This window comes from Manis pentadactyla, chromosome 13, assembly GCF_030020395.1.
Source record: "Manis pentadactyla isolate mManPen7 chromosome 13, mManPen7.hap1, whole genome shotgun sequence".
NCBI classification, from domain to species: Eukaryota; Metazoa; Chordata; class Mammalia; order Pholidota; family Manidae; genus Manis; species Manis pentadactyla.
Window position 1 is genome coordinate 5,831,614 of NC_080031.1, and position 27,575 is coordinate 5,859,188.

Below are 27,575 nucleotides of genomic sequence, written 5' to 3' on the forward strand. Positions count from 1 at the left end.
CCCCAAAGCCCTCCCCCAGCCCTGCCCTGAGTGCCTCTCTCTCTCCCTCTCTGAGTGCCCTGGGGCACACCTGTTCCCTGCACCTGTTTGCATGTGGAGGCGGGCCCTGGCTGTGGGTGGCGGGTAGCTCCTCCATCAGCTACGTGGCCCCTGGGTGCGCCCCGTAGGAAGCACAGGGATGAGGGCGGCGGCTTTGAGGACCAGGAAGCCCCAAGGCGAGACCATGACTGGGTGTCAGACAGGAAGAGCAGGTTGGGGTGGGAGCTGCCCCTCAGCCTCCGTTCTTCCTCCTTCCTTGACCAAAGTAACCAGAAGCCATACCCAGAGGTCCGGGGTCTGCGGAGAGCCCGGTACAGAAGGGAGGACCCCGCAAGGCCGTGCCTCGGGTCTCCACCAGGAGGTGGAAGCCTCTGGAAGGCCAGGGCGTGAGGTAGGCGGACCCACACGCCGGATTCCTGGTCTGGCTTTACCACTTCCTAACTGAGTCGGCCGCCGCCAAAGTCATTCCACCCTTCTGAGCTGCAGTTCCTTCATCCGTAAAATGGGCCTAACGAGCAGCCCGCGCAGGGGCGGGAGCGGCGCTGGGTAGCCTGCAGGGGGCAGTGCGGGCGGCAGGGCCCGCCGGGGCCGAGGCTGCACCCGGAGGGCGGGGCGGAGGGCGGGGCGGCGGGACGGGTGGGGAGGAGTTCCCGCCCCCCGCTCCGGGCCTGCTCCGCCGGCGCCCGGCCCCTCTGCGGTCCCCTGCCGCCCCGGACAGACCCCGCGGGGCCCGACCCTGGGCTCGTCCTCGCCGGGCCCGCGGCCGGGCCGGACGCCAGGCGAACAGGAAGCGGCCTTTGGGAGCGACGGGAGACGCAGGCGGGCGACGGGCTCTCGGGCCGGGCCCCCTTGGGTAAAGGCCTAGCCAGCCCCGCCGCCCCTCGCCGGGCCGGGCTGCTGCGCTCGGCGGGGCCGGGGGCCGGGCGGGCGGCGCGGGGGCGGGTGCTGGGCCGCTGCTGAGAGTTCACTGCCGGGAAGGGCAGGGCAGGGCCGGCGCGCTGAGTGGTGGGTAGCCGGGCAGGCTCTGCAGCCTCCTGGAGCTGGGAGAGCTGTTTGGGACCCAGTGCGGGGAGACGAGTTCTGGACCTGGGGGACCACAGACTCTGTACTTTCCCTGCTGTGCCTCCTCCTTTTCTCACTGCCCCGGAGCCCTGGGGGGATCTTTGGAGAATTGCTCTAACTACCCCAATCCCCTCGGCCAATTCCATCCTGAGTCAGTAGCCCTGGAATCCGATTTTATCCCACTGAGCTAGTTTCCCCGAGCTTTCTCAGCTTTCCAGGGCCCTCCCTTAGCCCTTCTCCAGCCCCTGGGACCCCTGCCCTGAGCCCCAGCCTGCTCCTCCCCCGGTTGGCCCTGCTGGCAGGTGGGCCCACACCACCAGTTCTCCCGCAGTGCGCTCTGCCCTCGAGGAGCCACACCTCACTGGAGTCCAGGTGCCAACAAGCAGCAGGCTCCATTAACGGGGAGATCCGGAGGGGTCAGGAAAGACGTCTGAGGAGACAGGACTTTTGGGCAGGTCTTAAAAGACTGGGTAGGATTCTGACAGGGGAGGAAGGTCATTTCAAACTGAAGGAAGTGCACGAACAAAATTAGGAAAGTTTCAGCAAGAATTCAGAGGGTTGGGGGCAAGCTCAGAAAAGTGGCTTGTGTGGGTCAGGTGCCTGGGCTCTGTATGTAACTTAGGACTTCAGGGAGGTGACTGGTGGCTGGGTGAGGAATTGAAATGGGTGAGACTGAACGCAGAGGCCAGTAGGAGAAGGGAGTCCCAGAAGTCTGCGGAGAATCTGAGGTCCTACAGGAGCAGTAGCCTCATGTAGTACAAAGGCTGGCAAAGCAGGGGGTAGGACTGTTTCCACCATCTGAAGGAGGGGAGAAGGGCTTCAAGACAAAGAGGCCAGGTTTCTAGTGTAAGTGGTGTGATGGGAAGATATGCAGTGAAGGGGAGGGGCAAGGAGTTCAGTTCTGCAGTTCTGAAGTTTAAAGCATGGACAAGGTATCCATCTGCTGATGTCAAGTGGGAAGTTCATTTATTTATTTATTCATTATTTATGCCAGCCTCAAAGTCATAGAGAAGAGAAAATGAGAAAACCATTAAAACTCAGCTAGAAGGACCTGATAGCTAGGGAACAAACACAGAGCAGGGAGATGATTGTCCGTGGAAAAGGTAAGCTCAGAAAAGTCACTGAAAATGCACACTGGACTCATCTGAGCTTGCTGGCAGCCAAGCCAAAAAAAAAAAAGGACACTTAAATAAAGCAGTTCACTAGGCTGGAACTCAGGAGAGAGGCGTTAGTGAAGGCTCAGGGGAGAGCCAATAGGTGGTAGGAGATAAAATGGGATCACTCAGGTGGGGGACTTAGGGAGGCGATCTGAGGGCCATGGTGGGGCTTTGGCGATGCTGACGCTGGAAAGGCTGACACTGTTCTGAGGACGAAGGCCCTTCCTTGGCCTGCACGGGGCGGGGCGGGCAGGAAGGTGGGGGGTGTATGTGGTCCATCCACACCAGTCTCCTTGCAGGGCAACAGGATAGAAGTGCTGTGCTAAGTCTCCTGGGCTCTGACCTTCTTTTCTGCCATGAGGTGGGGCCGCCATTTGCCCAGAGCCTCTTGGGGCTCTGGTCTGGGCAGATTACTCCAGACACCAGGTGAGCAGGAAGCAGGGGTTTCTGTTCCTACTCCCTCTTCAGAGTCCAGGTGGTGCCTCCAGGAGGGCAGGGATCCAGACACCGGTTGTGGGAGTCCTGGTTCTGTGATTCAGTAGCCTTTGGCCTTGGGCAAGTTGCCGCACCTCCCCGAGCTTCGTCTCTGCCATCCTAAAATAAGGAGGTTGGACTAGATGATCTTTGAGGGTCTCTGTAGCTACATAAGTCCAGGAATACTTGTCTGATTTCATTTTGCATTCAACAAATATTTACTGAGTGTGTGCTATGTGCCAGACCATGTGCTGTGTTCTGAATGTACAACTGTGAACAAAAACAGAATTGATCCCTGCTCTCACGGAGGCGGGGAACAGAAATGAATGTTAATCGAATAATTGCACAGTGAACTATAAAACTGTATAGTAATTGCTACAGAGGGGCAGTACATGATGCTTTGAGAGCCCATACTGAGGGATTTGATGTAGACCTGGGGTCTCTGTATTGGTGGGGGGATGTGGATGGGATCTGGGCGCTATTTCTTTCTTTCTCTTTAGAGGAACATGTCCCTTTCCCGATGCACTGGAGTTGGCCCCTTAAAGGGGAGCCTCCCCTTGCACCCCATAGGTGAGCCTGCATGTCATATCTGAGAACATATCTGGGCACAGCAGCATAGCCTGGGAAGGGTCAGGACTTGGAGAGAGCTTCGTCCCCTGCTGGGAGGTTGGTTCACCCCTGGGGGAGCATGGAGGGAGGGTACAGAGTCAGCTAGCAAGCCTAAGAGGAAGTTGGTTTATATCATCTATAGTGCAAGTCACAGTGGTCGGCCAGAGGGAGGACCTGTGGGAAATGGGTGGAGTCTGGCAGTGGCCAGCCTGAGTTCCAGACAGGCAGGTGGGCAGCAGCCGGGGGCTGGAGGGCTAGGGGCCAGACCTTAGTCCTTGGGAAGGGTGTGAGAGTCAAACAAGGCTGTTGACTTGGGTGGCCAGCGTCAGGTCTGGATCTCAGGAAGCCAGAAGTCATCAGTCCAGACAGGCCTGGCTGCTGAGCCTGTGCAGAGGCTGAGCCCAGTAACCAAGCCCCAGCTCATCCCTTCTCTTTGCTCTCAGGGCCTTTATACGCCACTGTGGAAGCTCAGCCAGAAATGGTCCCCCCTCAGGGAGGCATGGACAGTTGTTCCGGAGCATCTCTGCAGCTGGTAAAGGACTGGCTCTTCCATCAGCCTGAGGAGAGGGGCTGGCTGGGATCCCAGAGGGAGGTGAGGGGCAGATGGGGAGAGGGGCTGGAGGGAGAAGCAGGCAGGAAAGAGGAAGCATAGAGGATCCACTGCCATCTCCATCAGTGGACTCACCCTCCTTCACCCCATCACCCATCTGTCCATGTATCCCTTCCTTGAGCAATGTACACTGACCATGTACAAAGTGCTGGGAGGCATGCCTCATCCCTGCTGTCAGCAAACTGGGTCTAGCAGTCAGGCGAAGATTGCATGCAGGTAACCATACCAGTCAGCTCAGGTTCAGCCTCACTTGTCTGGTGGCTCCCCACTTTCTGCCACAGGGGTTCCAAACTTCCTGGGCAGTCTATTTTCTGAGGGAGTCCTGTGTGCCCAGCCCCAGTCTGCACCCCCGCAGCTCCTCTTGCTGCCTGACTTTACCACCACCATGGCCTGCCCTCAGCTGCATCTTCTGACCCCTTTCCCTGCCCCCTTGCCTTCCCATCTAGAAGCTATCCAGCGGCACCGCAGGAACCTGGCCGAGTGGTTCAGTCGGCTGCCCAGGGAGGAGCGCCAGTTTGGCCCAACCTTTGCACTAGACACGGTCCATGTAGACCCTGTGATTCGCGAGAGCACCCCTGATGACCTGCTTCACCCACCAGCAGAGCTGGTCCTGGAGCATCAGCCACGCCTGGCCGGGCTCCCCCCACTGGCCCTGTCTCAGCTCTTTGACCCAGATGCCTGTGGGCGCCGGGTGCAGACAGTGGTGCTGTACGGGACCGTGGGCACAGGGAAGAGCACGTTGGTGCGCAAGATGGTCCTGGACTGGTGTTACGGGCGGCTGCCAGCCTTCGAGCTGCTCATCCCCTTCTCCTGCGAGGACCTGTCATCCCTGGGCCCCACCCCAGCCTCCTTGTGCCAGCTTGTGGCCCAGCGCTACACACCCCTGAAGGAGATTCTGCCTCTGATGGCTGCTGCTGGTTCCCGTCTGCTCTTTGTGCTCCACGGCTTGGAGCAGCTCAACCTCGACTTCCGCTTGGCTGGCACCGGGCTTTGCAGTGACCCTGAGGAGCCAGAGGCACCAGCTGCCATCATTGTCAACCTGCTGCGCAAATACATGCTGCCGGAGGTGAGTGGCCCCTTGTGCCACCCTGCCACCACTGCCCCTGACTTGACCCTTACAGATTTTTGGGTCCTGGGTAGGAGCATAGGCTCTGGGGTAGTTCAAATCCTGCCCCTTCACTTCCCAGCTGTATGTCTTTGAGCAAGTCATTAACTTTCCCCAAGCTTCTGTTTCCTTCTCTCCTTGAGTTGTACTGATCAAATGAGATATTGCATATAAAGTGCTTAGCACAGTGCCCTGGATCCTAGTAGGTGCTCAGTAATTGTTAGTTATCCTTTTTATGGCCCTTATCATCTTCATTCTTGGACACTCAATCTTCAGGGGCTTCCTGGGGAGTGAGGCAACCAGGACAAACGAGGTCTTTCTTAACCCTCTCCATGCTCTTCCCAGGCCAGCATTCTGGTGACCACCCGGCCCTCTGCCATTGGCCGCATCCCCAGCAAGTATGTGGGCCGCTACGGTGAGATCTGTGGCTTCTCTGATACCAACCTGCAGAAGCTCTACTTCCAGCTCCGCCTCAACCAGCCAGACTGTAGGTACAGTGCTGGGGGTGCAGGTGTCTCAGCCACACCAGCTCAACATGACAACCTGGTAGAGATGCTCTCCCGGAACCTGGAGGGGCACCACCAGATCACTGCTGCCTGCTTCCTGCCATCCTATTGCTGGCTAGTCTGTGCCACCCTGCACTTCCTGCATGCCCCCGTACCAGCTGGACAGACCCTCACGAGCATCTACACCAGCTTCCTGCGTTTAAACTTCAGTGGGGAGATGCTGGACAGCACTGATCCCTCCAAGCTGTCCCTGATGGCCTATGCAGCCCGAACCATGGGCAAGTTGGCCTACGAGGGGGTGTCTTCCCGCAAGATCTACTTCTCTGAAGACGATGTCCGTGGTTGCCTGGAAGCTGGCATCAGGATGGAAGAGGAGTTTCAGCTGCTGCATGTCTTCCGCCGGGATGCCCTGAGGTTTTTCCTGGCTCCGTGTGTGGAGCCGGGGCACCCAGGCACCTTTGTGTTCACTGTGCCTGCGATGCAGGAATACCTGGCTGCACTCTACATCGTGCTGGGTTTGCGTAAGACGACGCTGCAGCGTGTGGGCAAGGAAGTGTCTGAGTTAGTGGGTCGTGTTGGGGAGGACGTCAGCCTGGTCCTGGGCATTGTGGCCAAGCTGCTGCCCCTGAGGGCCCTGCCTCTGCTCTTCAACTTGCTCAAGGTAATAGCCCCAGGACCCCAGACTGTCAGGCCCCACATTCTCCTTTCACCCCTTGCTCCTCTCCTGGAAGGAATCTGCTAATTCCTGCATAGCTGTCAATCCTCTTCTTGACACTAGCTTCAGATGTGGGCAATCTAGCTTTTGGTGGAATTGGGACATAAGGAAGGGGGAGAGAGAGAAGCCACAGGCTGGGGAAGGCTTGGAAGTTGGGGTAGGCGGGGAATCTGAGGGTGCAGAGACTTTAATAATGAACCTGCAACCCTAATGAGGGTTTTCTGTTTGCATCTCTTCTCCTGGTCTTTATTGTTGGGATGCAGGGGTCACTACAGGCCAGGTTCTGTCCTCTGCTTTGCAGATCCAGAAGCTTGATTATATCTGTTCCTCTAGAAGTGATCCAACTCCGGGAGTGCTGACTCATCCTAAGTAAATCACCAGAGACAAGTTTATAAAACAGATGCCATTTTATTCATTTATATTAGGAGGATAAATGGCACTGGTAATTGGCTTAGGACAGTCCGGCCAGAGAACAGGTCTGCTCCAGAAACCGCATTACAGGCCTGAGGACTGTTCTCTGAGCAGGACAGATGCACAGAGTTTTTTGAGGGGAAGAAGGATTCATTCTCTGCTGATATATTTCAGGTGCCTTGTAAATGAAATACTGTTATGATCCCTTTTATAGATGAGGAAATGGAGGCTCACAGAGGCTAAGTCACTTGTCCAAGGTCACTCGTATAGTTGATAGAATAGCTGGGATCTGAGTCTAGGTTTTATGATTCTGAGTCCTGTGCTCTTTCTGGCAAAATTTACTGATGTATTATGGCTATTTCTTTTAAGCTATGGTGCCTTGCTAGGTAACCTTGGTTCTCTCTAGGAATGTTCCGGTAACTGGTCTTAAGGAAGCAGAGCTCCGGTCAGTGCTGGCAAAACTTTAACAAATTTTCCTTTTTATAGGCAGCAAAGCACAAGGGTTAAGAACAGAGATTCAGAAGTGCTGCTGCCTAGGTTCAAATCCAGGTTCTACCACTTAGTAGCTATGTGACTTTGGACAAGTTACTTAACATCTCTGTGCATCACAGTCCTTATCTGTTAAGTGGGGATAAATAACAGACTCTATATCAATGGCCTAATATGAAGACTAAATGTATTCATCCTCAGGACATGACACGTAGTGGTGCTATTTAATTGTTAAACATAAAAACCGTCTCAGGCAGCCCACCCCTTCTCACACCATCACCTCCGACAGAGAAGCAATGGCCACAGCTGAGGCCACCCCGTGCTTTTGAGGATGTGCCCGCCTTTTCTGGATGCAGTGAGAGGTGGTCTCCTGATGGGATGCAGAAAGCCCCGCAGTTGTTTGAGGGCGCGCCTGAATCGTTGGCCCCGTTTCCCCAAGCCCTCTTGGAGGGAGTGCTGCCTAGCAGAGGACAGGTCCCCTTTGTTTCTTCATGATTCTGTTGAGTCAGCTTCACCGAGTGACTTTTTCTCATCTCATCACCAGATGATGTATTGGGGGAGGAGCACTAAAACCTTCATGACAGGAACCTCACCTATAAAAAGTGAGAAAAACAAGACCAGACCTTAGAGGAGATGCCACAAAACCACCTCGTGACTCCTGCCAGAGGAACAGACCCTCCTTTCCTTTCAGAACCACCTCCGGGATGGGAGGGGCATCACCAACTCCCAAACGATCATTTCTTCAACAAGTATTCGCGTGCCTGCCGTGTGCCAGGCAATGTATTAGATTCTGAGAAGAAACAGCGAACAAAACCCCAGGCTTCTGCCCTTTCTGATCAGTCTGACCACAGACATGTCAGTGTAATCATGTAATTAAAAGTTACAGAAAGTGTCTGGAAAGCAAAGTTCCAGGCGCTGTGGAAGGGTGGGAATGGGGGAACTGGATGGCAGAATAAGGAAGCCTCTCTGCAGGGAGGGCCTTTAGCCTGACCCCTGGAGGTTTAGCCTGGAGAAGGACTGGGGGTGAAAATACCCCAGGAAGGGGGTGCAGCTCTGAAGAAGAGAAACCTTGGCACTGTTACCAAAAAGAGAGAGAGGGAGAAGCAAAAGTTCAGAGGTGGAGCGTGTGAGGGTGAGAGGCCCGCAAGGAAGGCACCCAGGTCCTTGACGGAGCAGGAGGAACAGCAGTCACTATTGTTCTCAATGATGATGATGTCATCGAAGATGGTGATGTATTTATACACCCAGCCTAGTCTCAAACTAAATGTATCATATTTGCCAGTTCCTTCCCATCACCTCCTGGGCTTAAAATGTATGGGGTTTTTGGGAAAAAGAATTTCCCAATGTCCGGAGGGCCTGAGACAAATGTTGGGAGATGAATCTGGAGAGGTCAAATCAGGCCAGATGATGAAAACTTCCCTATCCACACGGGCCATGGGGAGCCACGCAAGGTGATGCAGCAGGGGAGGGTGTAGTGCGGTCAGACAAATCCTGCTGCGAGCTCAGGGGCGACGGCAATGCTGGAGCTGTCCAGGAGAGCGCACTCAGGGTGCTCAGGAGGCTGCAGCACCTTCCCCACTTCCTTTCCCAGGTGGTTCCAGGAGTGTTCGGGCGTGTGGTGGGCAAGAGCCGCGAGGCCGTGGCCCAGGCCATGGTGCTGGAGATGTTCCGAGAGGAGGACTACTACAACGACGACGTCCTGGACCAGATGGGGGCCAGCATCCTGGGCGTGGAGGGCCCCCGCCGCCACCCTGATGAGCCCCCCGACGATGAGGTCTTTGAGCTTTTCCCCATGTTCATGGGGGGACTTCTTGCCGCCCACAACCGTGCCATGCTGGCTCAGCTCGGCTGCCCCATCAAGAACCTGGATGCCCTGGAGAATGCCCAGGCCATCAAGAAGAAGCTGGGCAAGCTGGGCCGGCAGGTGCTGCCCCCCTCGGAGCTCCTTGACCACCTCTTCTTCCACTACGAGTTCCAGAATCAGCGCTTCTCCGCTGAGGTGCTCAGCTCCCTGCGCCGGCTCAACCTGGCGGGTGTGCGCATGACACCCCTCAAGTGCTCGGTGGTGGCTGCTGTGCTGGGCAGCGGAAGGCACGCCCTGGACGAGGTGAACTTGGCCTCCTGCCAGCTGGCCCCTGCTGGGCTGCGCACACTCATGCCTGTCCTCCTGCGTGCCCGCAAGCTGGGGTGAGGACCCGGGCTCGTGCAGAGCTGTGAAGGAGAGGCTGGGGATGCAGAGGTGGCAAGAGGAGGTGCTAGGGAAACCGGAGGGGGTGTGGAAGGGCCAGGAATGGAAGGAGGAAGTCTGTTGTGGGTGGAGGCAGCAGGAGCCACAGAGCCACAGAAGGGAGGGCAGGAGGTGTGGACTGTAAGAGGCAGCATGGTAAGAAAGGGGCACAGGGATGGGTAGGTTCTATGCCACACTCCTTCCTTGGTTTCTCACCTCCCCCGCCACCTTCTGCTCCAGCTTGCAACTCAACAGCCTGGGCCCTGAGGCGTGCAGGGACCTCCGAGACCTGCTGCTGCATGACCAATGCCAAATTACCACCCTGCGGTGAGTGCCCTGGGCGGAGGGCGGCTCTGGCCATCCTGGCGGGCAGCTAAGGTCAAGAGTGAGCCTCTTGCCTCACAGCATAGCTGGCACAGGCTCACTCATGGTGTAGTGCAGGGAGTGGGAGTCTGGACCCCGTCCTGCTCCCCCAGGTCCAGTTAGAGCGGCAGGACGGGAGGAAGATGCCACTAACAAGAGGTGCTAAGAAAGCCTCTCCCATGGCTAAAGTCAGCCTGGGGAAGGAGTGGGCAGACTAATACCCAGGCCTGTTGCCTGGTAACAGTGCCACTGATCCCCTCCCAGGATTTTCCCTGTCACCTTGAAGGACGACTCTGATGCTGGGCATTCAGGAGATACTCCCAGAGTGTTGACTGATTTCTAGTTGGAATAAGGGGAGGTAAATGACGAGGCCGTGGGGGGAGGGGAGGATGGGGAAGCCAGATCTCAGAAAGAGGAGGAAAAGGAGGAAAGGAGATGGTAACAACTGAGAGGAAGGGGGAGGGGAGAGGAGAAGCCAGCTTCTGTCCCCTCTCCCTCCCCTGCAGGGGGCCATGCCCCCTTTTTCTGGCCTCTTCTCCTGGGCCTGCATTTCTGTGTGTCCAGGCTCATCTCTGTTGCAGGCTGTACACCCTCTGACCCAAGTCCTGATGCCCAGCACAAGGCATCTACCATGGGCCCTCGTAACCCTGCGGTGCTTGTGGCCTAGGCTCTCCAACAACCCGCTGACGGCTGCGGGGGTGGCCGTGCTGGTGGAGGGGCTGGCCGGAAACACCTCGCTGACACACCTGTCCCTGCTGCACACGGGCCTTGGGGACGAGGGCCTGGAGCTGCTGGCTGCCCAGCTGGACCGTAACCAACAGCTTCAGGAGCTGAACGTGGCCTACAATGGTGCTGGTGACACAGCAGCCCTGGCCCTGGCCACGGCTGCCCGGGAGCACCCTTCCCTGGAGCTGCTGCAGTGAGTCTTGTCCCGGGTCCCATGCCCCACCCGAGCCGGCAGTCTTCCCCCGCCTCTCAGCCCTCCGTGCCTCGCCTGCTGTGTTTCCCCTACGGTGGGGGCGCACCTAGGCCTGCCCCTAGTCCTGGCTTCTGACTGACACTTATGGACCTGCTTCGAGCCAACCCACCCCACTGATGGTCCCTTATGCTGCCCTGATTCCCTAAGGCGATTTCTCCGAGCCTCCTGTTGGCCTCATTCCTACTGTCCCTGGTCCTGCTGAATTCTAGAGTCATCCCTGCCTTCTACAGGCCACCACCCTCCACCTCTGGCTTGTTGCAGATACCCCATCACATTTCCATAGCCAGAGGATGAGTTGGGAGACACCCGACACCCGCCCTAAACCACCGTCTTCCTCTCCTTCTGAGAGCCCTGCTGGATGGCATTTCTCTTCTCTCTCCTGCCAGCCTCTACTTCAACGAGCTGAGCTCGGAGGGCCGCCAGGTGCTGCGGGACTTGGGGGGCACCACGAAAGGTGCCCGGGTCGTGGTGTCGCTGACCGAGGGGACAGCAGTGTCCGAGTACTGGTCGGTGATCCTTTCTGAAGTCCAGAGGAACCTCAACAGCTGGGATCGGGGCCGGGTGCAGCGCCACCTTGAGCTCCTGCTGCAGGATCTGGAAGACAGCCGAGGAGCCACCCTTAACCCCTGGCGCAAGGCCCAGCTGCTGCGGGTGGAGGGCGAGGTCAGGGCTCTCCTGGGACAGCTGGGAGGCTCTGGAAGCTGAGACAGCGGCAGCCAGCACCTAGCTGTGTGACCCCTTCCCTGGGGGGCCTCTTCACTTGCACTATTCCTTCTAGAAAGATCCCTTTGGGGCTGGAGGCAAAGGAATGGGCTTGGCTATGCCAGTTGCCCTCCAGGGCTTTGTGTGACCACTGCTGCCAAGCCTAGAATTTCCCTGGAACATGCCTCCTCTCCCTTCAGCTAGAAGGACTGAAGGACGGGGCATTTTGGTGGCCAGACTGCCTGATAGCACCACCACCAACCTCAACGAGCTCTCCTCTCAGAGCATCCTTGGTTGTGCCACAGGAGGCCCACTTCCTACGTCTGTCCAGCCAGGGGTGTTGCCGTGTGGATGTGTTGGGGGACCTCCACCTTTTGCCTTTATGTGTATCTGGGGACGGTGAGGGTGCCCACAGCCACTTTGCTCCCTCATTAGTGCTTTCTCCGGACACTCAGGGTACTGGTGCTCAGAGGCCCCTGCGGGCATGTGTGCTTCCATTAAAAAGCTGTGTGTCTTCCACTTACTGTGAGCATTTCCTCGTGTGGTGCTTTCAAGGAAAAGGGTACTGTTCTTGGTCATTCTGGTTAAACGACTGACCGCTTTCTGTTGGGAGTGGTTCTTGGATACTAGGTTCAGAGGCAGTGAGGGCTGGGAAGCCCACAGACAAGATACTGGAGTGGGGTGCGGTGGGAGATTGGCCTTTTCATTCGTACTTACCCCATGCTTAGAAGTAGAATAGTCAGCACCTACCTTTCTTTGCACAGAGCAGGAGCTGAGACAGCAGCAGAGCCTCGGGAGAAAGTTGAGGCCCAGGAATGGGGGCAGGAGGAACGTGCACACTTCCCCAGAGGATGATAAGATTCTCCTCCTGTTAACCATTATCCCCCTGCTTCCAAGGCAGTGTCTTCAAGGAGGTGTGACGGGACAGGGCAGGGTAGGTGGGAGGGTCAGCTGCTTTCAATGGACCTTGGCCCCACACCGAGCACTGGGTCGCTGATCCAGCTATGGAGGCAGCCACAGGTAGGAGGAGGGAGAAACCCTCGGAGGGGACTTGAGGACAGTCAGGGGGCAGATTGTGAGGCTGGGGCTTTGGGACCAGGGCACACTCTATGTTGGGGCTTGGAGCCCCGAGGCAAAGAGACTGGAAGTTAGGAGAGAAGAGGTGAGTGGGTAAGTCTGTCTTTCTGGTCCACGCCCCATACTGATACGCTCAGATTTCTGTGCCACGGTCTTGGGAGGGGGAGGAAGAGGAAGGGAAGACCCTTCTGGAGCAGAAAGGCAGGGGCAGGTCCTGAGTTGGGGGTTCCCCTAAGTCCTTTCAGGAATGGCCCTGGAAGAGGGGTCGGGGGGAGAATGTGCCTCTCCTCTCACCCCTTCTTTGCCCAGCAGATCTTCAGGACGCGGCCTTGTTACCTCTGTAAGTGCTGAGCTGTGAGGGCTTGGGGCAAGGGAGGAGGGGACCGGAGGTGGGGAGGCTCTGCAGCTGCCCTCGCACCTCATATCATCGGGCCCGGGGCCCAAGTCCGGATGTCAGCTTCCTCCTACCTGGTCACCTTGCCTCCTCGCAGGAAGTTCGAGTTTAACCCGAAGCTGGGCATTGATAATCCTGTCCTCTCCCTGGTGGAAGACCATGACCTCTCTGGTAACCCTCTCACCCCCTGGGCAACTCCTTTCCCCAGAGATACCAGACTCTACACAGCCCCCTGTCTCCTTGGCAACCCCTCCCTCTGACCCCCTCTGATGACAGCCTTGGTGGAAGTTAATTAGGAGGAGGTGGTCTTCCAGCCACCGCCCACGTGGTGTTTAGCACTGCCCAGTACCGGACAGGGTAGAAGCCTGTCACTGGGACAGGGTCTGCTGGGGGCGAGTGACTTGTACTTGGGCCACGTCCTTCCACTCCCCCTTTTCTGCTGCCCCCCTCCCCCTCCAGGTCTCTGGAGCCTGGAGCTGCCTCGCTTCTGTCTGCTGAGCAAAGAGAATGGCAGGAATTTTGGGTTCCACTTGAAGCAGGAGCTGGGCGGGGCCGGGCCTGTGGTGTGCAGGGTGGAGCCAGGCACCTCTGCCCAGCGCCAGGGTCTGCAGGAAGGAGACCGGATCCTGGGGGTGAACAACCACGTGGTGGAGCATGAAGAGTATGCAGTGGTGAGGCTGGGCTGGGGCTCCCTTTGGTGCAGGAGCCATGCTGCAGCCCTTCTCTCTCTGGGAAAGATGCTGGTTGGTCACCTTCCCGGGTACTTGGGGGCAGTGTCCAAGCCCCAACCTCTCTCACCTTCCAGGACTGGGTTCCCGGGTTGGAATGTTTGGGTGAAGGCATCCAGAGAGCTGGTTTCTGTGGTGAAAAATAGAGATTCCAGGGAGGCGGAGCTGGCAAGCGGGACCGGCCCCGACCTTACCCACGTGCCCTCTGTTTAGGTGGTCCGCCACATCCGGGCCAGTGGCCCTCGGGTGCTGCTGACGGTTTGGACGCAGCACGTGCATGATGTGACCCGAGCTCAGCAGGGGAATGATGCCCACCTCTGTCCTACTCTCGGCCCAGGGGTCCGGCCCCGGCTGTGCCACATAGTGAAAGATGAGGGTGGCTTTGGCTTCAGTATCACCTACAGTGAGCTTAGAGGCTCGGGAGGGAGGTCAGGAGGGCGGTCTCAGCCCTGCTCTAGACAGATGCAGCCTGAAGCTTGCTTCTCTTTCGGCTCCCAGGGCAGCAGGGTCACTTCTGGCTGGGGCTGAGTCCTGGAGGAGCCGCTGAGAGGGCAGGGGTGCCCCCTGGAGCCCGACTGCTGGAAGTGAACGGGGTCGGTGTAGAGAGGTTCACTCATAGCCGGCTCAGCAGGAAGGTACAGCTGCGTGCCCATCCAGCCCCACCCATCACCCGTCTGGACAGGGGCCCTGCCTCCGGAAGCCGGCTCTTTCCCACACGCCTAACCTGCCCTGTGCCTCCTTCGCCATCCCTCCCTTTACAGTCCATGCTAGGCCTTCTCTCTCCTGTCCTTAATGCTTTGTTCCTGGGCCTGCGAAGAGGGGCTGTGAGGAGGAGCCTGCCTCTGCCCCACCCACCCAAGTGGTTAATGCTGATACCCTGCTGGGTCCCCACAGATTTGGCAAAGTGGAGAGCAGGTGACCCTGCTGGTGGTCGGGCCAGAGGTGGAGGAGCAGTGTCGCCGGCTGGGAATGCCGCTGGCCGCACCCCTGGCAGAAGGCCGGGCTCTGCCCAACAAACCCCGCTGTCTGCACCTGGAGAAAGGGCCCCAGGGCTTTGGGTTCCTGCTCCGGGAAGAGAAGGGCCTTGACGGTCAGCTCGGTGAGTGGGTCACCTGGGGTGGGCATACAAGTGTACATATACGCTTTACAGTGCACGTAAGTGGGCTCCCTGGCTGACCCCCAGCCCTGGGCCACCGACTCCCTGGGTCAGTCCCCTGGTGCACACACAATGTCCTGGGCCTGCGAGAGGAAAAGTGAGGATGTCTTACGTCCAGGGCAGTTCCTGTGGGAGGTGGATCCCGGACAGCCAGCCAAGAAGGCCGGGATGCAGGATGGGGACCGGCTGGTGGCTGTGGCTGGGGAGAGCGTGGAGGGGCTGGGCCATGAGGAAACAGTGTCCAGGATCCGGGCACAGGGCTCCTGTGTGTCCCTCGTCGTCGTTGACCCAGAGGCTGACCGCTTCTTCAGCATGGTGCGTGCTGAGGGGCAGAGGCTAGGGTGGGGTGGGAATGGAGCAGGGCTTAGATGGAGGGAGAAGCTACAGGTTTGCTCTATCCACCTCCTTCCAGGTTCGCTTATCCCCACTCCTCTTCCTGGAGAGCCCAGAGGTTCCTACCTCTCCCCAGGACATCTGCTCAACCTTTCTGGTTGACACCAAGGACCCACCAGTTGAAGACACAGCCACACCTTTTGCCCCATGTGGGTCCTGCCAGTGCGTCCTCTACCCTGGGCCTGGCGGTGGCTATGGCTTCCGGCTTAGCTGTGTGGCCAGTGGGCACTGTCTCTTTGTCTCCCAGGTGACTGATACCCTGTGGACCCTGGATCCTTGTAATCATTTGCCTCCTGCCAAGCCTTCCTCTGTTTCCCTCCCAGGGTCTTAGAGCACCCAGCATACTTCCCCATAGTATTCCAGGTTCTGTAATGCCCCTCTTCATGCCAGGTGACCCCAGGAGGCTCAGCCGACCGGGCAGGACTGCAAATGGGAGACATAATTCTCGAGGTGAATGGGTATCCCACGCGTGGAGAGAACGACCCGGAGAAGCTTCAGCAGCTGGCTGAAGCTAAGCCGCCCCTCTGCCTGAAGCTGGCGGCCCGGTCTTGGCAGGGCTGGGAAGCCTGGATTCCCCAGGGGTCTCAAGAGGTGAGGAGGAAGAGACAGATGGACCATGAACGCCACAGAAGGACAGAGGGGAGCCAGAGAGACAGGCAGAGCGGGGAGCCTGCCGGTGAAGCAGTGTGAGGCACAGAGTTTGGGACTCTAGGCCATGGTAGGTGGGGACACAGGGACCCACGGAGTGAGCCCCATCCCTGGCATTTCAGTACAGGTAGGGACAGAGAAAAGGAACTCCTCTGGGCCCTGGATGACCTTCCCCCTTCTCCCTCGGCTTAGGTCTCGGCTCTGGCCTCAGGTCTGCTGTAATGCTCCCCTGCTCGGCGCGCGCCTGCCCAGGGGCTCTCCTGTCCCTATTTCCAGCCTGAGGTGGTAATGGCTGAGACCCTCTCTTTAGGCTGAAAAGAGACTGAAACTCTCGACTCTGGACACGTCCCATCCCAGGATTGCCCAGGGTCTCCCTCCCTCCCTTCCCATGGGCCTGTATCCCTGGAAAGGGTGTGGCCAGAAGGCCTCTGGTCCCCGTTCGTGAGCCTCCCGTCTGATTCCAGAGGACGTCACCTGGGGGCTTTGGGAGCTGTGCCCGAAGGATGAGTGGTGTGATTTTGTGATTTATAAGAAATGTATTTATACACTTATCACAGTGAGCATTTCATAACATATATGTTAGTAATAACGTGTAACAGTTGAATTGCTGTTGTACACCTAAAACCAATATAGTGTTGTATTATCAACTATATTTCAATTAAAAAAAAAGAAACTAGAAATACTCAGTATCATTGTATAACTGCAATATGTAAATTTTTGGATTTAATAAACTAAATATTAATGAAGTGGAAAAAAATAGCTGTTTTTCACTTTAAAAAATATATATATATATATATATTTGGTCTTCATACTCTTTCCTGGCACAAAGCCCTAAAACCCTTGGAACTTCCTAAGCAATGAGAGTATTAAAGGTATCTTCTATTATTCATAACAAGCCCCTTTCAATGCACCCCATTTTGTTAATGAAATGACTTTCAGAAAGCACCTAAGGATGGAGAGGGGTGTGGTTGCCAGGGGAACAGACCTTGTGATTAGAGAGTTGGCATTTTCAGCCCCACCCCAACCTTCACCTTCCACCTCCTGGGAGGGGAGAGGGGGATAGAGGTTGAATTAATCACCAACAACCAGTGGTTTATTTGATCATGCCTATGTATTGAAGCCTCCATAAAAAAAACAAAAGGTTGGGGTTGCTGAACATGTGGAGGTGCTGGGAGGGTGGTGTGACTGGAAACGGGGCTTTCATGCTCATAGCTGTCCTGTGCATCTCTTCCCTCTGGCTGTTCCTGAGTTGTATCATTTATCATAAACTGGTAATCTAGTAAGAAAACTGTTTGCCTGAGTTCTGTGAGCCACTCAGCAAACATCTGAGCCTGAGGACGGGGCTTACAGGAACCTCTGATTTACAGCCAGTTGGTTAGACCCACAGGTAACAATCTGGACTTGAGATTGGCATTTGAAGTGGGGGCAGTCTTGTGAGACTGAGCCCTTAATCTGTGGAATTTGCTGCTGCCTCCAGGGAGAGAGTGTCAGAATTCAGTTAAACTGGAGGACACCCAGCTGGTGGCCACAGAGCAGTTGGGAATTATTTGGGGTGGGAACCCCCCCGGGTGGGAACCCCCCCCCATTTCAGTAGTACTGACAGTGTTGTAGCAAAAATGTAGGAGAAACGGAGTTTTCCCTTTCCAAGTGGACTGGGGGGCTGACTAGGATTGAAGCCATGTGGAAGTTGCCCTAAACATGATTCCAGGACCCTCAGGCTTATTGTAAGAGTTTGGAGACCAGTCACCTTCCCCCTCTGGGTACCTTAGGATTGTGTGGGGGGCTGGTGCCTGGTCACTGTTGGTCCATTATAAAAATGGCTCTTCCCCACACATCTGACTGCTTGGGTCAGGGTTGCTGGGGGCACGGGGTGGTAATTTGAAGGGACCAAAAGGGCCCCAGGCTCAAGAGGTGGAATCCAGTTTCTCTGGCAGAGAAATTGAGATCTCACCAAATTTCTCTCCTCTCATTGAGTCTTCAGGGTAATGGGTCAGCCTAGAACAGAGATGTCCCCATGAGAGGCACTCATCTCTGCCAAAAAGCCACAGGGCACCGTTCTGTTGAATTCTACATCAAGACAGCTTTATTGCTGCAGCCTCAGCTCCAGAGACTAGATGTTTACATCTTCAAAGATCCAGGGGGTTGAGTCCAAACTGGCGGAGCTGCTCCTTGGCCTGGCGTGGAGCCTCAGCACGACCACATTCCACTGAGGCTTGATGGTCCTCAGCTTGGCCAAGAGCTGGTCCAGGCTGCCCTGTAGACACCAAGCTTCGGGCCCCAGAAAGGGAAAGGCAGGGGGTGCGTGGGGAGCCCCAGGTCGGTCCGTAAGCTTTCCTTGCCAATGTTTTCTTAAAGTTCCTGTTCTTAGTGGGTAGACATGGTTGTATTTCCTGGCTGCCTGCCCTCAAGATTGAGCAGGTTTCCCTGCAGGGGGCCTGTCCTGTCATTGTTACAGTGGCAGGGCTTTATAGGAATGGGGGAGTTCTAGATACTGGGGTGGGGTGCTCAGGGTGGTTCTTATATGCAAGATTTCCTCGTACTTGGCCTCTGTGTCTGCCACGTGGGCCCAGAGCTGAGCCAGGGTCCTGTCCTGCTCTCTGAGGGCCTGCTCAGCCTCTCACCATGTAGCTTCAGCCTCCCTCCGGCATGTCTCTGGGGAGCAGGACAGAAGGATGAGAGAAGGCAGGATAGTGACGTTCTTCCCATGAACAGTCTCCAAAGGTACCCCAAAAGCAGAATTGAGTGAAATCATTCCAGACTCCCCTAGGGTCATCAGCTTTCCTGTAGTCCCTATAAATTGCTGAAGCAAGCTAGTAAGGTATAGTAGAGAAGGCAGTGGGCTCGGGACAAGAGATCCGGGTCCAAAGCCTGGTCGTCACCTGCTACCTGTTGTAACCTTGGGCATGGCTCTCTCTGAGACTCAATTTCTTCATCTTTAAAGAGAGATACCCTACAGGTTTGCTATGGGTTTAATGTGATAATCTATGGGGACACACCTAGTATATAGGAGGTGCTCAGTACACCTTGATAGAATTTAAATTTGAGATAAGGCAAAGATTAGAAAAGGAACTGAGGGTTTGCATGGCAGATAAGCGACTCAGATGTCAGTAGCTAAACTGAAGCTATTTTAAGATAAGAAAACTTTGAGGCCAAAATTATGAAAAATCTTGTCTGCCGTGCTAAGACACTTCGACTCTGTCCTCTAACCAAGAGGGAAGAAAGCAACAATTTCCTGTGTTTATTTCCTGTGTATATACCTTTGCTTATTTGGAAGGTTCATTCAAGAATTTAGCAAGTAGTTATTTAGGACTTGCTGTACACTAGGCCTTGAATAGGAGTAAGCAAGTCAAACATTTTCAATGAGCTCTTTTGTAAAAATCAAGTAAACTAAGAGGGAATATGTTTTACTCTTGAGAGGCAGTGGTGCCCATGGCAGTGATAGCAAGATCTGGATTTGGAAAGACCATCAAGAGGGTGACAAGGGTGGAGAGACTTATGCCTTCTTTTCTTATAACTTGGGAGGTTTTTGCCATGCTGAACCCTCTGCTCCAACCCTCAGTGGTTCAGTGGTGGGAGAGTTAGTGAGGAAAATGGTACAAGAGCCTGGATTGCAGTCTTTTAGAGAAGGGACCACCTGAAGCTCACCCCTCTTGGCTGGACCTTATCCGTGACCCTTGGAGAGAAAGGGCTCGGAGGGTGGGCAAGCCTACCCAGCTGCTCCCGAGGTCCCTCACTTCTTCCTCCAGCTGCCTGCTGTGGGCATCCTGCAGGTCCTGGCATTGTCTCATCGCTGTGGTGGGGGCAGTGGGCAGTGGGTGGTTGAGGGGGATGGAGCAGAGGAGAAAGGAAAGGAAGTGGCTGGTGGGCAGGGCGCTGCTTGGTCCAGAGAGACAGCAGCATAAAGGCCTTCTTGGTGGTTGTGATTCTGAGAAGCTATGGGACTCTGAAAACCTGATAAAGGGCTAGGACCTCCTTCCCCCATTCCAGCTCAGGATGGGGATTCTGGCCCTTTTCCCTACTTACTCCCATGGGATGAATGAGATAAAGGTGGTGACTGAATTCTGTAATTTATAAAGCGTCAAGCAGATGCCCTGGGCATTGTGGAAGGTCCTTTTCTGGGATCCCAGAGGCCTTCCTTTGATTGCTTCAGGATCCTGTCTGATTAGAGTTGAGCCAGGAAGGCTGAGGTCAGACATGGCAGATGGAAGTCCTCCCTGTTCCCCTTCCTTGCATCCTCTGGCCCTCTTGCTTGTCCTCTTCCAGGCCCCTTTCTCCTGCCCACCTGCTGGACCAACCACACACCTGTGTACATGGCCTTCCCTTCACTTCGGGCCCCCTCCAGTTGGGCCTCCGGCACTTGCAACGTCTGCTTCAGCCGGTCCTCAGAAGCCTTTGCTCGGTGGGCCTCCCTCCTCCGCAGAGCTGTGAGCAGACCGAGAGCAGGCTGGGGGTCCCCCTGACTCAGCCCCCATGGGCTTGAAGGACTCTGCCCACCTCTGGAAACCCCCAGCCTTTCAGTCTCTCCTGTGTTCCCCCTCCCACCACCACCACCACCACCACCACCACCACCACCACCTAGAATCCCATAGGCTCATCTTTACTCGGAAGCAAAAACTTCCTCTATGGACTGGCTATAAAAAAATAGTACCCTCACCAACCCTCACTTTCCATTCCCTTCCTCACAATCCCAGCTTGAGACAATCTCTTCCACTAGAGGATGGTTAGAGATCAGCTCAGTCCTCTACCACAGCTCCAACCCTCCAAACCTCCAAGGACACAGAAATGCCCCAATGCCCCACCTCCATTGCCCCAGAGCTACTTACCTAAGTGTTCTTGGAGCAACTCCTTTTCCAGCACCGCCAGCTTGTGCATGGATTCAGCCTCCACATCTGCCCCGGCAAGTTGGCAGAGCTTTAGCTTATCACAATCTCAGCCTGCCTCACTGCCCTCCCATCCTCATCCCATACTCTGGACTTTCTTCTTACAGATTTGAGGACCTTTACATGAGGGATCTCTGATGGTGGAGTCTACTGAGTTCGCTACTGTGTCCTCACGGCCCAGCACATAGTAGACACTCAAAATATGTGTGATGAATGTATAAGGAAGGCACAGAGCCAGGAGGAAGTGGGTGGGGGCTAATTTCCCCAGTTTCTCAGCCCTGTAGGTACTGGATGCAAAGATGTGAAGGGGGAGGGTCATGAAAGGTCCATCATGTCGTGCAGATGGCTGAATTCCCTCTGGAGCATCCCTGCTTGGTCTCTGAGCTGGAAGAGCATGGAGAAGTAGGGGGCATCCACCTCCACCCACCCTGACTCACCAGGACCTGAATTCTGTTTTTTCTTCTGCGCCCCAGCTTTAATCCCTTTTTCTTTGGTCTTAGGTGGCATCTCCTTACTGTCCTGGAGGAGAGAGGGGACTCATATTTAGGTCTGGACATGGGGATGCTCTCTTGATCCCTAGATTGAACCAGAAGTTGCAGGAGAGTTAGAGTTCTAGTCTCCAAGTTTGTCTCTTTTACTTTCCAGAAGCTTCCATTCTTCATATCCTTGGAAACTTAGGCAAAGCTGGGGTCAGTGGGGAGGATAAAGCTGTTCAGTCAGGTTCTATGAACAGAAACCATTCCTCTCAATCCTCTTTTAGAAAAAATACATCTCAGGGTCTGATCCTTTCCCTCTTTCCTTTATCCTTTCCCTGCCCCTTCCTACCTGTAGGATCCTCTCTTGCCTCTGTTGTGTTTCCCTGTGGGACCCACTCAAGGGGAAGGGAAGAGAAAAGGTCCAACCACCTGTCTGAGGAGAAGACAGGTTCTGGGAGCCAATCCAGGAGGCAAATTACCTCTGGAGGCAGGACTGAGAACTGGGAGGTCGGGTTTCCAGAGACTGCATGTTGTCCAGGCACCTGGGAAACATGGAGTTAATAGGAAGGTGGATCGGGCTAAATACAAAGCTTCAAAGAGCAAGGTCCAGGAGAGTCACTTCTCTCCTTATCCCCCAATCCTAAGTGCAGTTTGAGGAGAAAGGGCTTTGGAGCTGATTAGCTATGATTCACTTCCATGTAGCAGTGCTTGCAATTTGGAGACTTATAAATTACAGATTTACACATCTGAGATGCTGCCATTGGGCTGATTCAGAGGGAAAGGGCTGACAGTAGCCATTTTGGGCAATTTATCCCTCATCAGCAAAATGACATTATTAGGCTTAAAACTGAAGAGCCCTTTCAGGAAGGCATTGTATGATGTATGAGGGAAAGAAATGCAGGAGAAGGTTGTTGGGAGAATTTCCATTTCAGAGAAATGAGACACAGAGGGGAGGTAGACCCATGGACTCCAGGCTGCTGACATAGAAGGATGCAAACGTAGAAGAAAGGGCACTGGTTAGAGACAAGAGCCATGAGTTCTATTCCCTGCTGTGGATATGTCAACTTGGGCAAGCCATTTAACTTTGCTCAGCCTCAATGGTCTTTATATCTTTGACTGGTAAATGCTGAAAGGCCTGGCTTTTAACTGGGTATTTACAGGGCTATCTTCTCTCCTGGTGACCTAACTTCTTGCCTCTCTTTTCCTCATTCTCTTAAATGCTCGCTTTTCAGACAGGTGCTGAGGAGCCATTTGGCCAGGCTCCCTGCAGTAGCGAGTTGGCCGCGGCTCCCTCTAGTGGACTGCTCGACCTTCTTTGGAGTCTCCTAAATGTTTCTATTTAAATTATTTATTGCGCAATGTTGGGGGTGCCTCCCTCTTGCGGATACTTCCTACCGTCTTGCTGAAGTCATGGGTGACTGGAAAAATGAATCTGGGGGAGTATGATGGGTGACCTGCCCTCGTCAGGTAGTCCCCATCTTCTTTCCAGCCGTGCGCTGTTCTGGAGCCTGTCGTCTGTCTGCTACCGGATCTACAGGCATGATGCTAGCTAGAATGAAAGCAGCAGAAACAAGCTTTCCCCCTTGTGGACTAAGGGACTATTTTCTTAGATTTCTCTCTATTTTTTGGCCCCTTCAGTACTTGGTCAATTGTCTGTTGTCAGGAGCAGATCTGAAGAAATAGCCAAGAGATCTGGAACTTAAAAATCCTTCCTCTGGGGAGCAGGCAGATTCAGGCCGAGGCTGATTCATGTGTATTTGCCACCTTGGTGGCTGCAGGGTACTTTGGTGAACTTTTGCATGTTTTATGGAGTAAAGAGCCAAGCTCCTCCTTGCAAGGTGCTTGCGCTTCCTGTGCCTCAGGGTCAGATAAGTTTGTGAATATCTTCCAAATTTGAAGCATGTTTTTCAGTTACTCTCCCCCAGAATCCTCTCCCCCTGCCTAGGAATGCAGAAGAGGCTTCTGCTTCTCTTCTCTTCTAGAAGCCTGTTTGGGGACATTTTCCATGGAATGATTAGTATCTCTGTTATGCTGATACACAGAATGACATATTGAGGACAGAGATTAAAGCATACAAACAACTATCATGGCTCAGAAGAGCATTTACTTTTCAAATACGTTCAGTCAACCGACTTTCAGGTGCAGAATGAGGATGTGGTTTGGGTGAAGGTGAAATGGAATAAAAGTGCCATATGTCACATGATGTGATATAAACTAAGCCAGTTCTAGAAGAAACCAGGGGTGAGAATGACATTGTGATCAACCATCCAATCCTCTCTCTAATATATTTTGAAAATAAGCCAAATAAAAGTTGTGAAAAAAAGATCAATCCTTCCTTTTTTCATTAACTTCCGTTTAGAAGTTAAAATAGGAAAGGTCATTTGATCAGAACTCTGACTACCTCTGGATAGGATCCCATCTGGGAGTTTTGAAGAGATATAGTGGAGAGAAGGGTCACTCTTTCTGCTTTATTCAAATGTGAGAGATAGGTCATTTGTATATTAAAAGAAATATGGCTTACTGCAGCAGAAACAAAATGCAAATTACACAATTTCATTCTAAAGAGAGTGTATTGAAGGGAATACAAATTGGAAGCCTTCAACTGAGCCAGAGTTGTATAGACCTAGACAAGCTCATACATAGCTCCAGGGTTCATTTCTTACCTGCACGCCATTAAATCTAGGATTTGACAATGAGGGGAAAACACCTTTGCATACCCACACTGTGCTAGGTACTGTGGAAGTCCCAAGTTGCTTAGAGAGTATAGCATAAATTAATGTGTGGTAGGTGTAAGAAATAAATGGTTATGGAAATTTAGAGGAAGTTAGGATCATTTCTGGCTGGACTGTCCAGTAAAGAGGACAATGTTGAGTTGAGTTTTGAAGAATGGGCTGAACTTTAGTAGCACACTTTAGGCAGAGGGAATACTATGAATAATGGTGATGAAAAAGAATCGTGGTATTTTGGGACTTGGTGAGTCACCCAGCATAGGATATATGTATTGAAAGAGTATAAAACTGAAAGGTAGTTTGGGGTTAGATAATGAGTGTTAACTTCATTCAGGAGGCAATGGGAGTTTACATTTCTCTGTGATGCTGTCAGAACTATATTTTGGAAAAGCAGTTCTGATGGCAGGATGGATTGGATGGCAGGGAAGGGAGTGAGGAAAAGGCTTCAATAGATTAGGGGAGACAAAAAGAGGGCCTTGAAACTAGGGTGCTAGCACTGGAGATGGAAAGTTTTGATGATAATCTAAGAGCTTTACCTAGGTTTTTACCCTGAGAGAATCTCCCTTTCTAGGTGGGAACTGATTAAAGGAAATTCCACTGATAGGAAGTGATAATGCTGATTTCCTAATCAATCTTAGATAAAGGCCATTGAATTGCAAAACAAGGATGTCTGGTGGAATGTCCTTCTTCAGTTCAGGGATGTATTTCCCCCTCTTAACAGGAGTACTTGATAAGCTTAATTCCCTAATCAGTCAAGTGCTTTGTGGAAGAGCCAGGCCAGTACCTAAGGCATAACTAAGTACTTATTGACACACCAGGGCCAGCAAGCTCCCAAAGCTGAGGCTCAGAATGAGCAAATTAGGGAAGGGCATTTCCTTCTTTGGGAAGAGGTTCCTCTTTCCTTTTTCTTTTGAGAGGGCATCTCTCATATTTATTGATCAAATGGTTGTTAACAACAATAAAATTCTGTATAGGGGACTCAATGCACAATCATTAATCAACCCCAAGCCTAATTCTCAACAGTCTCCAATCTTCTGAAGCATAACGAACAAGTTCTTACATGGTGAACAAATTCTTACATAGTGAATAAGTTCTTACATGGTGAACAGTGCAAGGGCAGTCATCACAGAAACTTTCGGTTTTGATCATGCATTATGAACTATAAACAATCAGGTCAAATATGAATATTCGTTTGATTTTTATACTTGATTTATATGTGAATCCCACATTTCTCCCTTATTATTATTAATATTTTTTAAATAAAATGCTGAAGTGGTAGGTACATGCCAGATAAAGGTAGAAAACATAGTTTAGTGCTGTAAGAGGGCAAATGTAGATGATCAGGTGTGTGCCTGTAGACTAAGTATTAATCCAAGCTAGACAAGGGCAACAAAACATCCACGGATGCAGAAGATTTCTCTCAAAACAGGGGGGTGAGGTTCTAAGCCTCACCTCTGTTGATCCCCAATTTCTCACCTGATGGCCCCCCTGCGACTGTGCCTGTCTTGGGTTGTTCAAGAGGTTCCTTTTTTCAAAGTTCTTCCAACGGAACTTCTAGATTAGAGAAGTGGAAGTGACTGGGAACTGCATTTCTGTTCTATGGGAGGAGCGAGCACCTCTCCAGCTGGGATTTGCAGCTCCCTTACAGTTTCTGTGGTCAGGGCCTGGTGCTGGAGAAGCAAGACCTGCCGTGCAATGCGCTGAGCAGGGGAATCTTAAGTACATAGTCAGTTCCCAGAAATGGAACTAATGTTCAGAAGCCAAAAAAGGGGGAAGTGTTTTGCTTTCACAAGGGCAAATGGCCTGGAGGAAGAGCTCGCGGCCTGAGTGTCTCAAGCCTTTCTGGGGTCTAATCAGGCTCCAACAATCTGCAGCATTCACACATTCCTGTCCTTGGTCCCGACTTAAGAGTTTAAAATGCCAGGGGGGTGGGTGGAATAACTTCTCTTTTTATTCTCCAATGTGAAGAAGCAAACAACTTCAAGCTCAATTTCTTCATTTGTCAGGCGGGGCGGGGGTCAGACCTGACGTTAAAGTTCTATTGCTACCTGTCTTGATTTAAATATCCCAATAACCCACCCACTCCAGGAGACCAACAGCCAGCCCGCAAGGAACATGGAGACCTCGACTTCTGCCTAGTGCGCAGACTCCACGTAGGCTCCGCCCCCTGCCGCTTCTCCAGCAGGGGGCGCAGGCGCGAAGGTTTCGCCTCGGCCCTCCCCGCCGGCAGGGGATGGGGAGGCGGCGCGGAAACTTGGCCGCGGCTTTCCGGGAGCTGTGGTCCGAGAGTGGGTGGCGCAGGAGGGGTCACTCCCCAGGGCGGACCGGACGACCCGCCTCGCCGAGCTCGCTGTGTCCCTCCCGCCCCCGGGCTCGCGCGCTCTGAAGGGGCGCGCCCGTCACCGCCCACCCCGCTCCCCGCGGCAGCCCCTCCCTCCCCGACGGCCGGCGGCGGCGGCGGCCCGGAGAGGCCCCTCCTTCACGCCCTCCTGCTCTCCCTCGCTCGCCGCCGAACGGAGCCGGCAGACGCGCCTGGGCCCCCAAGCCTTCCCGGGCCATGGCCGGCAACGTGAAAAAGAGCTCCGGGGCCGGGGGCGGCGGCGGCTCCGGGGGCTCGGGCCCGGGAGGCCTGATCGGGCTCATGAAGGACGCCTTCCAGCCGCACCACCACCACCACCACCACCTCAGCCCGCACCCGCCGGGGGCCGTAGACAAGAAGATGGTGGAGAAGTGCTGGAAGCTCATGGACAAGGTGAAAGGCCTGCCGCGGACCCGCGGGCGGAGCGGGGCCGGAGCGGAGGAGGCGGGGGGAGGGGCCGGGGCAGGCCGGGCTGGGCAGGCGAGGAGCCGGGGAACCGGGCCGTGGGGCAGGGGGCGCGGGGCTGGGGCAGAGTCGCGGAAGCTGGGGTCGGCGGTGGGGGAAGGGCTGCGGTTGGGAGTGGGGAACGTTGAGGTGGTGTGTTTGGGGGGGCGAGACAAAGATGGGGTGGGGGCTGGGGTGAAGGTGAACTGGGGGGCCACCGGGCGGAAGTATAACGGGGGTGCGGAGTTCGGGGCTGTGTGCAGGGTGTGGGGATGTGGTCACGGAATTGTCCCCGGGAGACAGCAGGGAGGCGGTGAAGAAGGGTGTTTGACCGGCAGTGGCTGTTGGCTGGATGCGGAGTCGAGCCCTGAACTAGGGAATTACGTGTCTGGGCTCTGGTTGGGAGACCTGAGGTCCGGGCAGCTCCGCAGGCGAACTGCCATCTGCCTGAGCGTATGGTTTTTTCTCAGTAAGATGTTAACACCAGGATGAAAGAAACAGGGATGCTTCAGTGGGCCAGGGAAGCAACTTTTCCTCCACCCGTAGCGCTGGCTCAAGTTTTTTTTTCCTCCAAAACATTGGATATGATCCATTGCTGGTGCTGAAGATATGCACTGATTAAACCACAGTTCTGGTTTAGAACCATTATCTTCGAAAAGATGTATTGACTGAGCATGCTAAGCTGCAGATTCTGACTTCTTCCAGAACTTCCTCCTTACACTGCTTTTCGCTGGCTTCTGCTTTTTTCATAACGGACCTGACTTTAAGGTTGTTCCATGAGCTTTCTTGATGATTTTTTCTTAGCAAGGGTGAAAAATAACGCCCCTGTATTTAGCCGTTAAG

At 54.3% G+C, this 27,575-nt stretch overlaps 4 protein-coding genes across 13 annotated transcripts in view; 3 read left to right on the plus strand and 1 right to left on the minus strand.

Moving 5' to 3' along the window:
• Positions 1 to 285: 285 nt before the first annotated feature.
• On the plus strand, positions 286 to 11,972 carry NLRX1 (NLR family member X1). Of its 7 annotated transcripts, none has more exons than XM_036920020.2 (10): positions 761 to 892; positions 2,558 to 2,684; positions 3,233 to 3,302; positions 3,785 to 3,873; positions 4,398 to 5,017; positions 5,402 to 6,223; positions 8,769 to 9,364; positions 9,645 to 9,731; positions 10,435 to 10,686; positions 11,133 to 11,972. In XM_036920020.2, the coding sequence occupies exons 2-10, from the start codon at positions 2,615 to 2,617 to the stop codon at positions 11,449 to 11,451; spliced, it is 2,925 nt and encodes a 974-aa protein (XP_036775915.2). In that variant the 5' UTR covers positions 761 to 892; positions 2,558 to 2,614; the 3' UTR covers positions 11,452 to 11,972. The 7 variants fall into 7 exon arrangements, with proteins under 7 accessions (XP_057346317.1, XP_057346315.1, XP_036775915.2 ...); XM_036920021.2 differs by lacking the exon at positions 761 to 892 and adding an exon at positions 968 to 1,947; XM_057490332.1 differs by lacking the exons at positions 761 to 892; positions 2,558 to 2,684 and adding an exon at positions 330 to 430.
• A 169-nt stretch (positions 11,973 to 12,141) lies between these two features.
• On the plus strand, positions 12,142 to 16,588 carry NHERF4 (NHERF family PDZ scaffold protein 4). 3 transcript variants are annotated; one of them, XM_036920026.2, is made up of 11 exons: positions 12,142 to 12,468; positions 12,835 to 12,865; positions 13,017 to 13,090; positions 13,379 to 13,590; positions 13,861 to 14,050; positions 14,146 to 14,282; positions 14,542 to 14,746; positions 14,922 to 15,118; positions 15,216 to 15,443; positions 15,587 to 15,787; positions 16,037 to 16,588. In XM_036920026.2, exons 1-11 carry the CDS (start codon positions 12,453 to 12,455, stop codon positions 16,064 to 16,066), a joined length of 1,521 nt encoding a protein of 506 aa, XP_036775921.2. In that variant the 5' UTR covers positions 12,142 to 12,452; the 3' UTR covers positions 16,067 to 16,588. The 3 variants fall into 3 exon arrangements, with proteins under 3 accessions (XP_036775921.2, XP_057346319.1, XP_057346318.1); XM_057490336.1 differs by having other exon boundaries at positions 12,838 to 12,865; XM_057490335.1 differs by lacking the exon at positions 12,835 to 12,865 and having other exon boundaries at positions 12,142 to 12,610.
• Positions 16,589 to 17,459: 871 nt separating this feature from the next.
• On the minus strand, positions 17,460 to 21,334 carry CCDC153 (coiled-coil domain containing 153). The gene is given in 8 exon segments (XM_036920047.2): positions 17,460 to 18,017; positions 18,020 to 18,115; positions 18,362 to 18,496; positions 19,555 to 19,566; positions 19,569 to 19,634; positions 20,147 to 20,266; positions 20,668 to 20,733; positions 21,162 to 21,334. Coding segments are annotated over 8 exon segments (612 nt in total). The 5' UTR covers positions 21,232 to 21,334; the 3' UTR covers positions 17,460 to 17,970.
• Positions 21,335 to 26,157: 4,823 nt separating this feature from the next.
• The window catches only part of CBL (Cbl proto-oncogene), a 377,716-nt gene continuing 376,298 nt past the window's right edge, over positions 26,158 to 27,575 (plus strand). Inside the window, exon 1 of one of the 2 annotated variants that reach the window (XR_008993515.1) lies at positions 26,158 to 26,681. Coding sequence is in view for 1 of the 2 variants with exons in the window: in XM_036920027.2 (XP_036775922.2) it covers positions 26,487 to 26,681 (195 nt within the window). In the remaining variant the exon portion in view is untranslated. The remainder of the gene's footprint in view (positions 26,682 to 27,575) is intronic. The other variant, XM_036920027.2, reaches the window with a different exon arrangement.

What these genes read in the sequence shown, in the direction of transcription:
- NLRX1 (XM_036920020.2), top strand. Translation starts at nt 2,615, where the DNA reads ATGAGGTGGGGCCGCCATTTGCCCAGAGCCTCTTGGGGCTCTGGTCTG. An exon ending in CCTCCCCTTGCACCCCATAG is followed by an intron (nt 3,303 to 3,784) that starts GTGAGCCTGCAT and finishes CTTTGCTCTCAG; the next exon opens with GGCCTTTATACGCCACTGTG. An exon ending in CCTTCCCTGGAGCTGCTGCA is followed by an intron (nt 10,687 to 11,132) that starts GTGAGTCTTGTC and finishes CTCTCCTGCCAG; the next exon opens with CCTCTACTTCAACGAGCTGA.
- NHERF4 (XM_057490335.1), top strand. Translation starts at nt 12,558, where the DNA reads ATGTTGGGGCTTGGAGCCCCGAGGCAAAGAGACTGGAAGTTAGGAGAG. An exon ending in TGGAAGTTAGGAGAGAAGAG is followed by an intron (nt 12,611 to 13,016) that starts GTGAGTGGGTAA and finishes GCCTCCTCGCAG; the next exon opens with GAAGTTCGAGTTTAACCCGA. An exon ending in TTCCCCAGGGGTCTCAAGAG is followed by an intron (nt 15,788 to 16,036) that starts GTGAGGAGGAAG and finishes CCCTCGGCTTAG; the next exon opens with GTCTCGGCTCTGGCCTCAGG.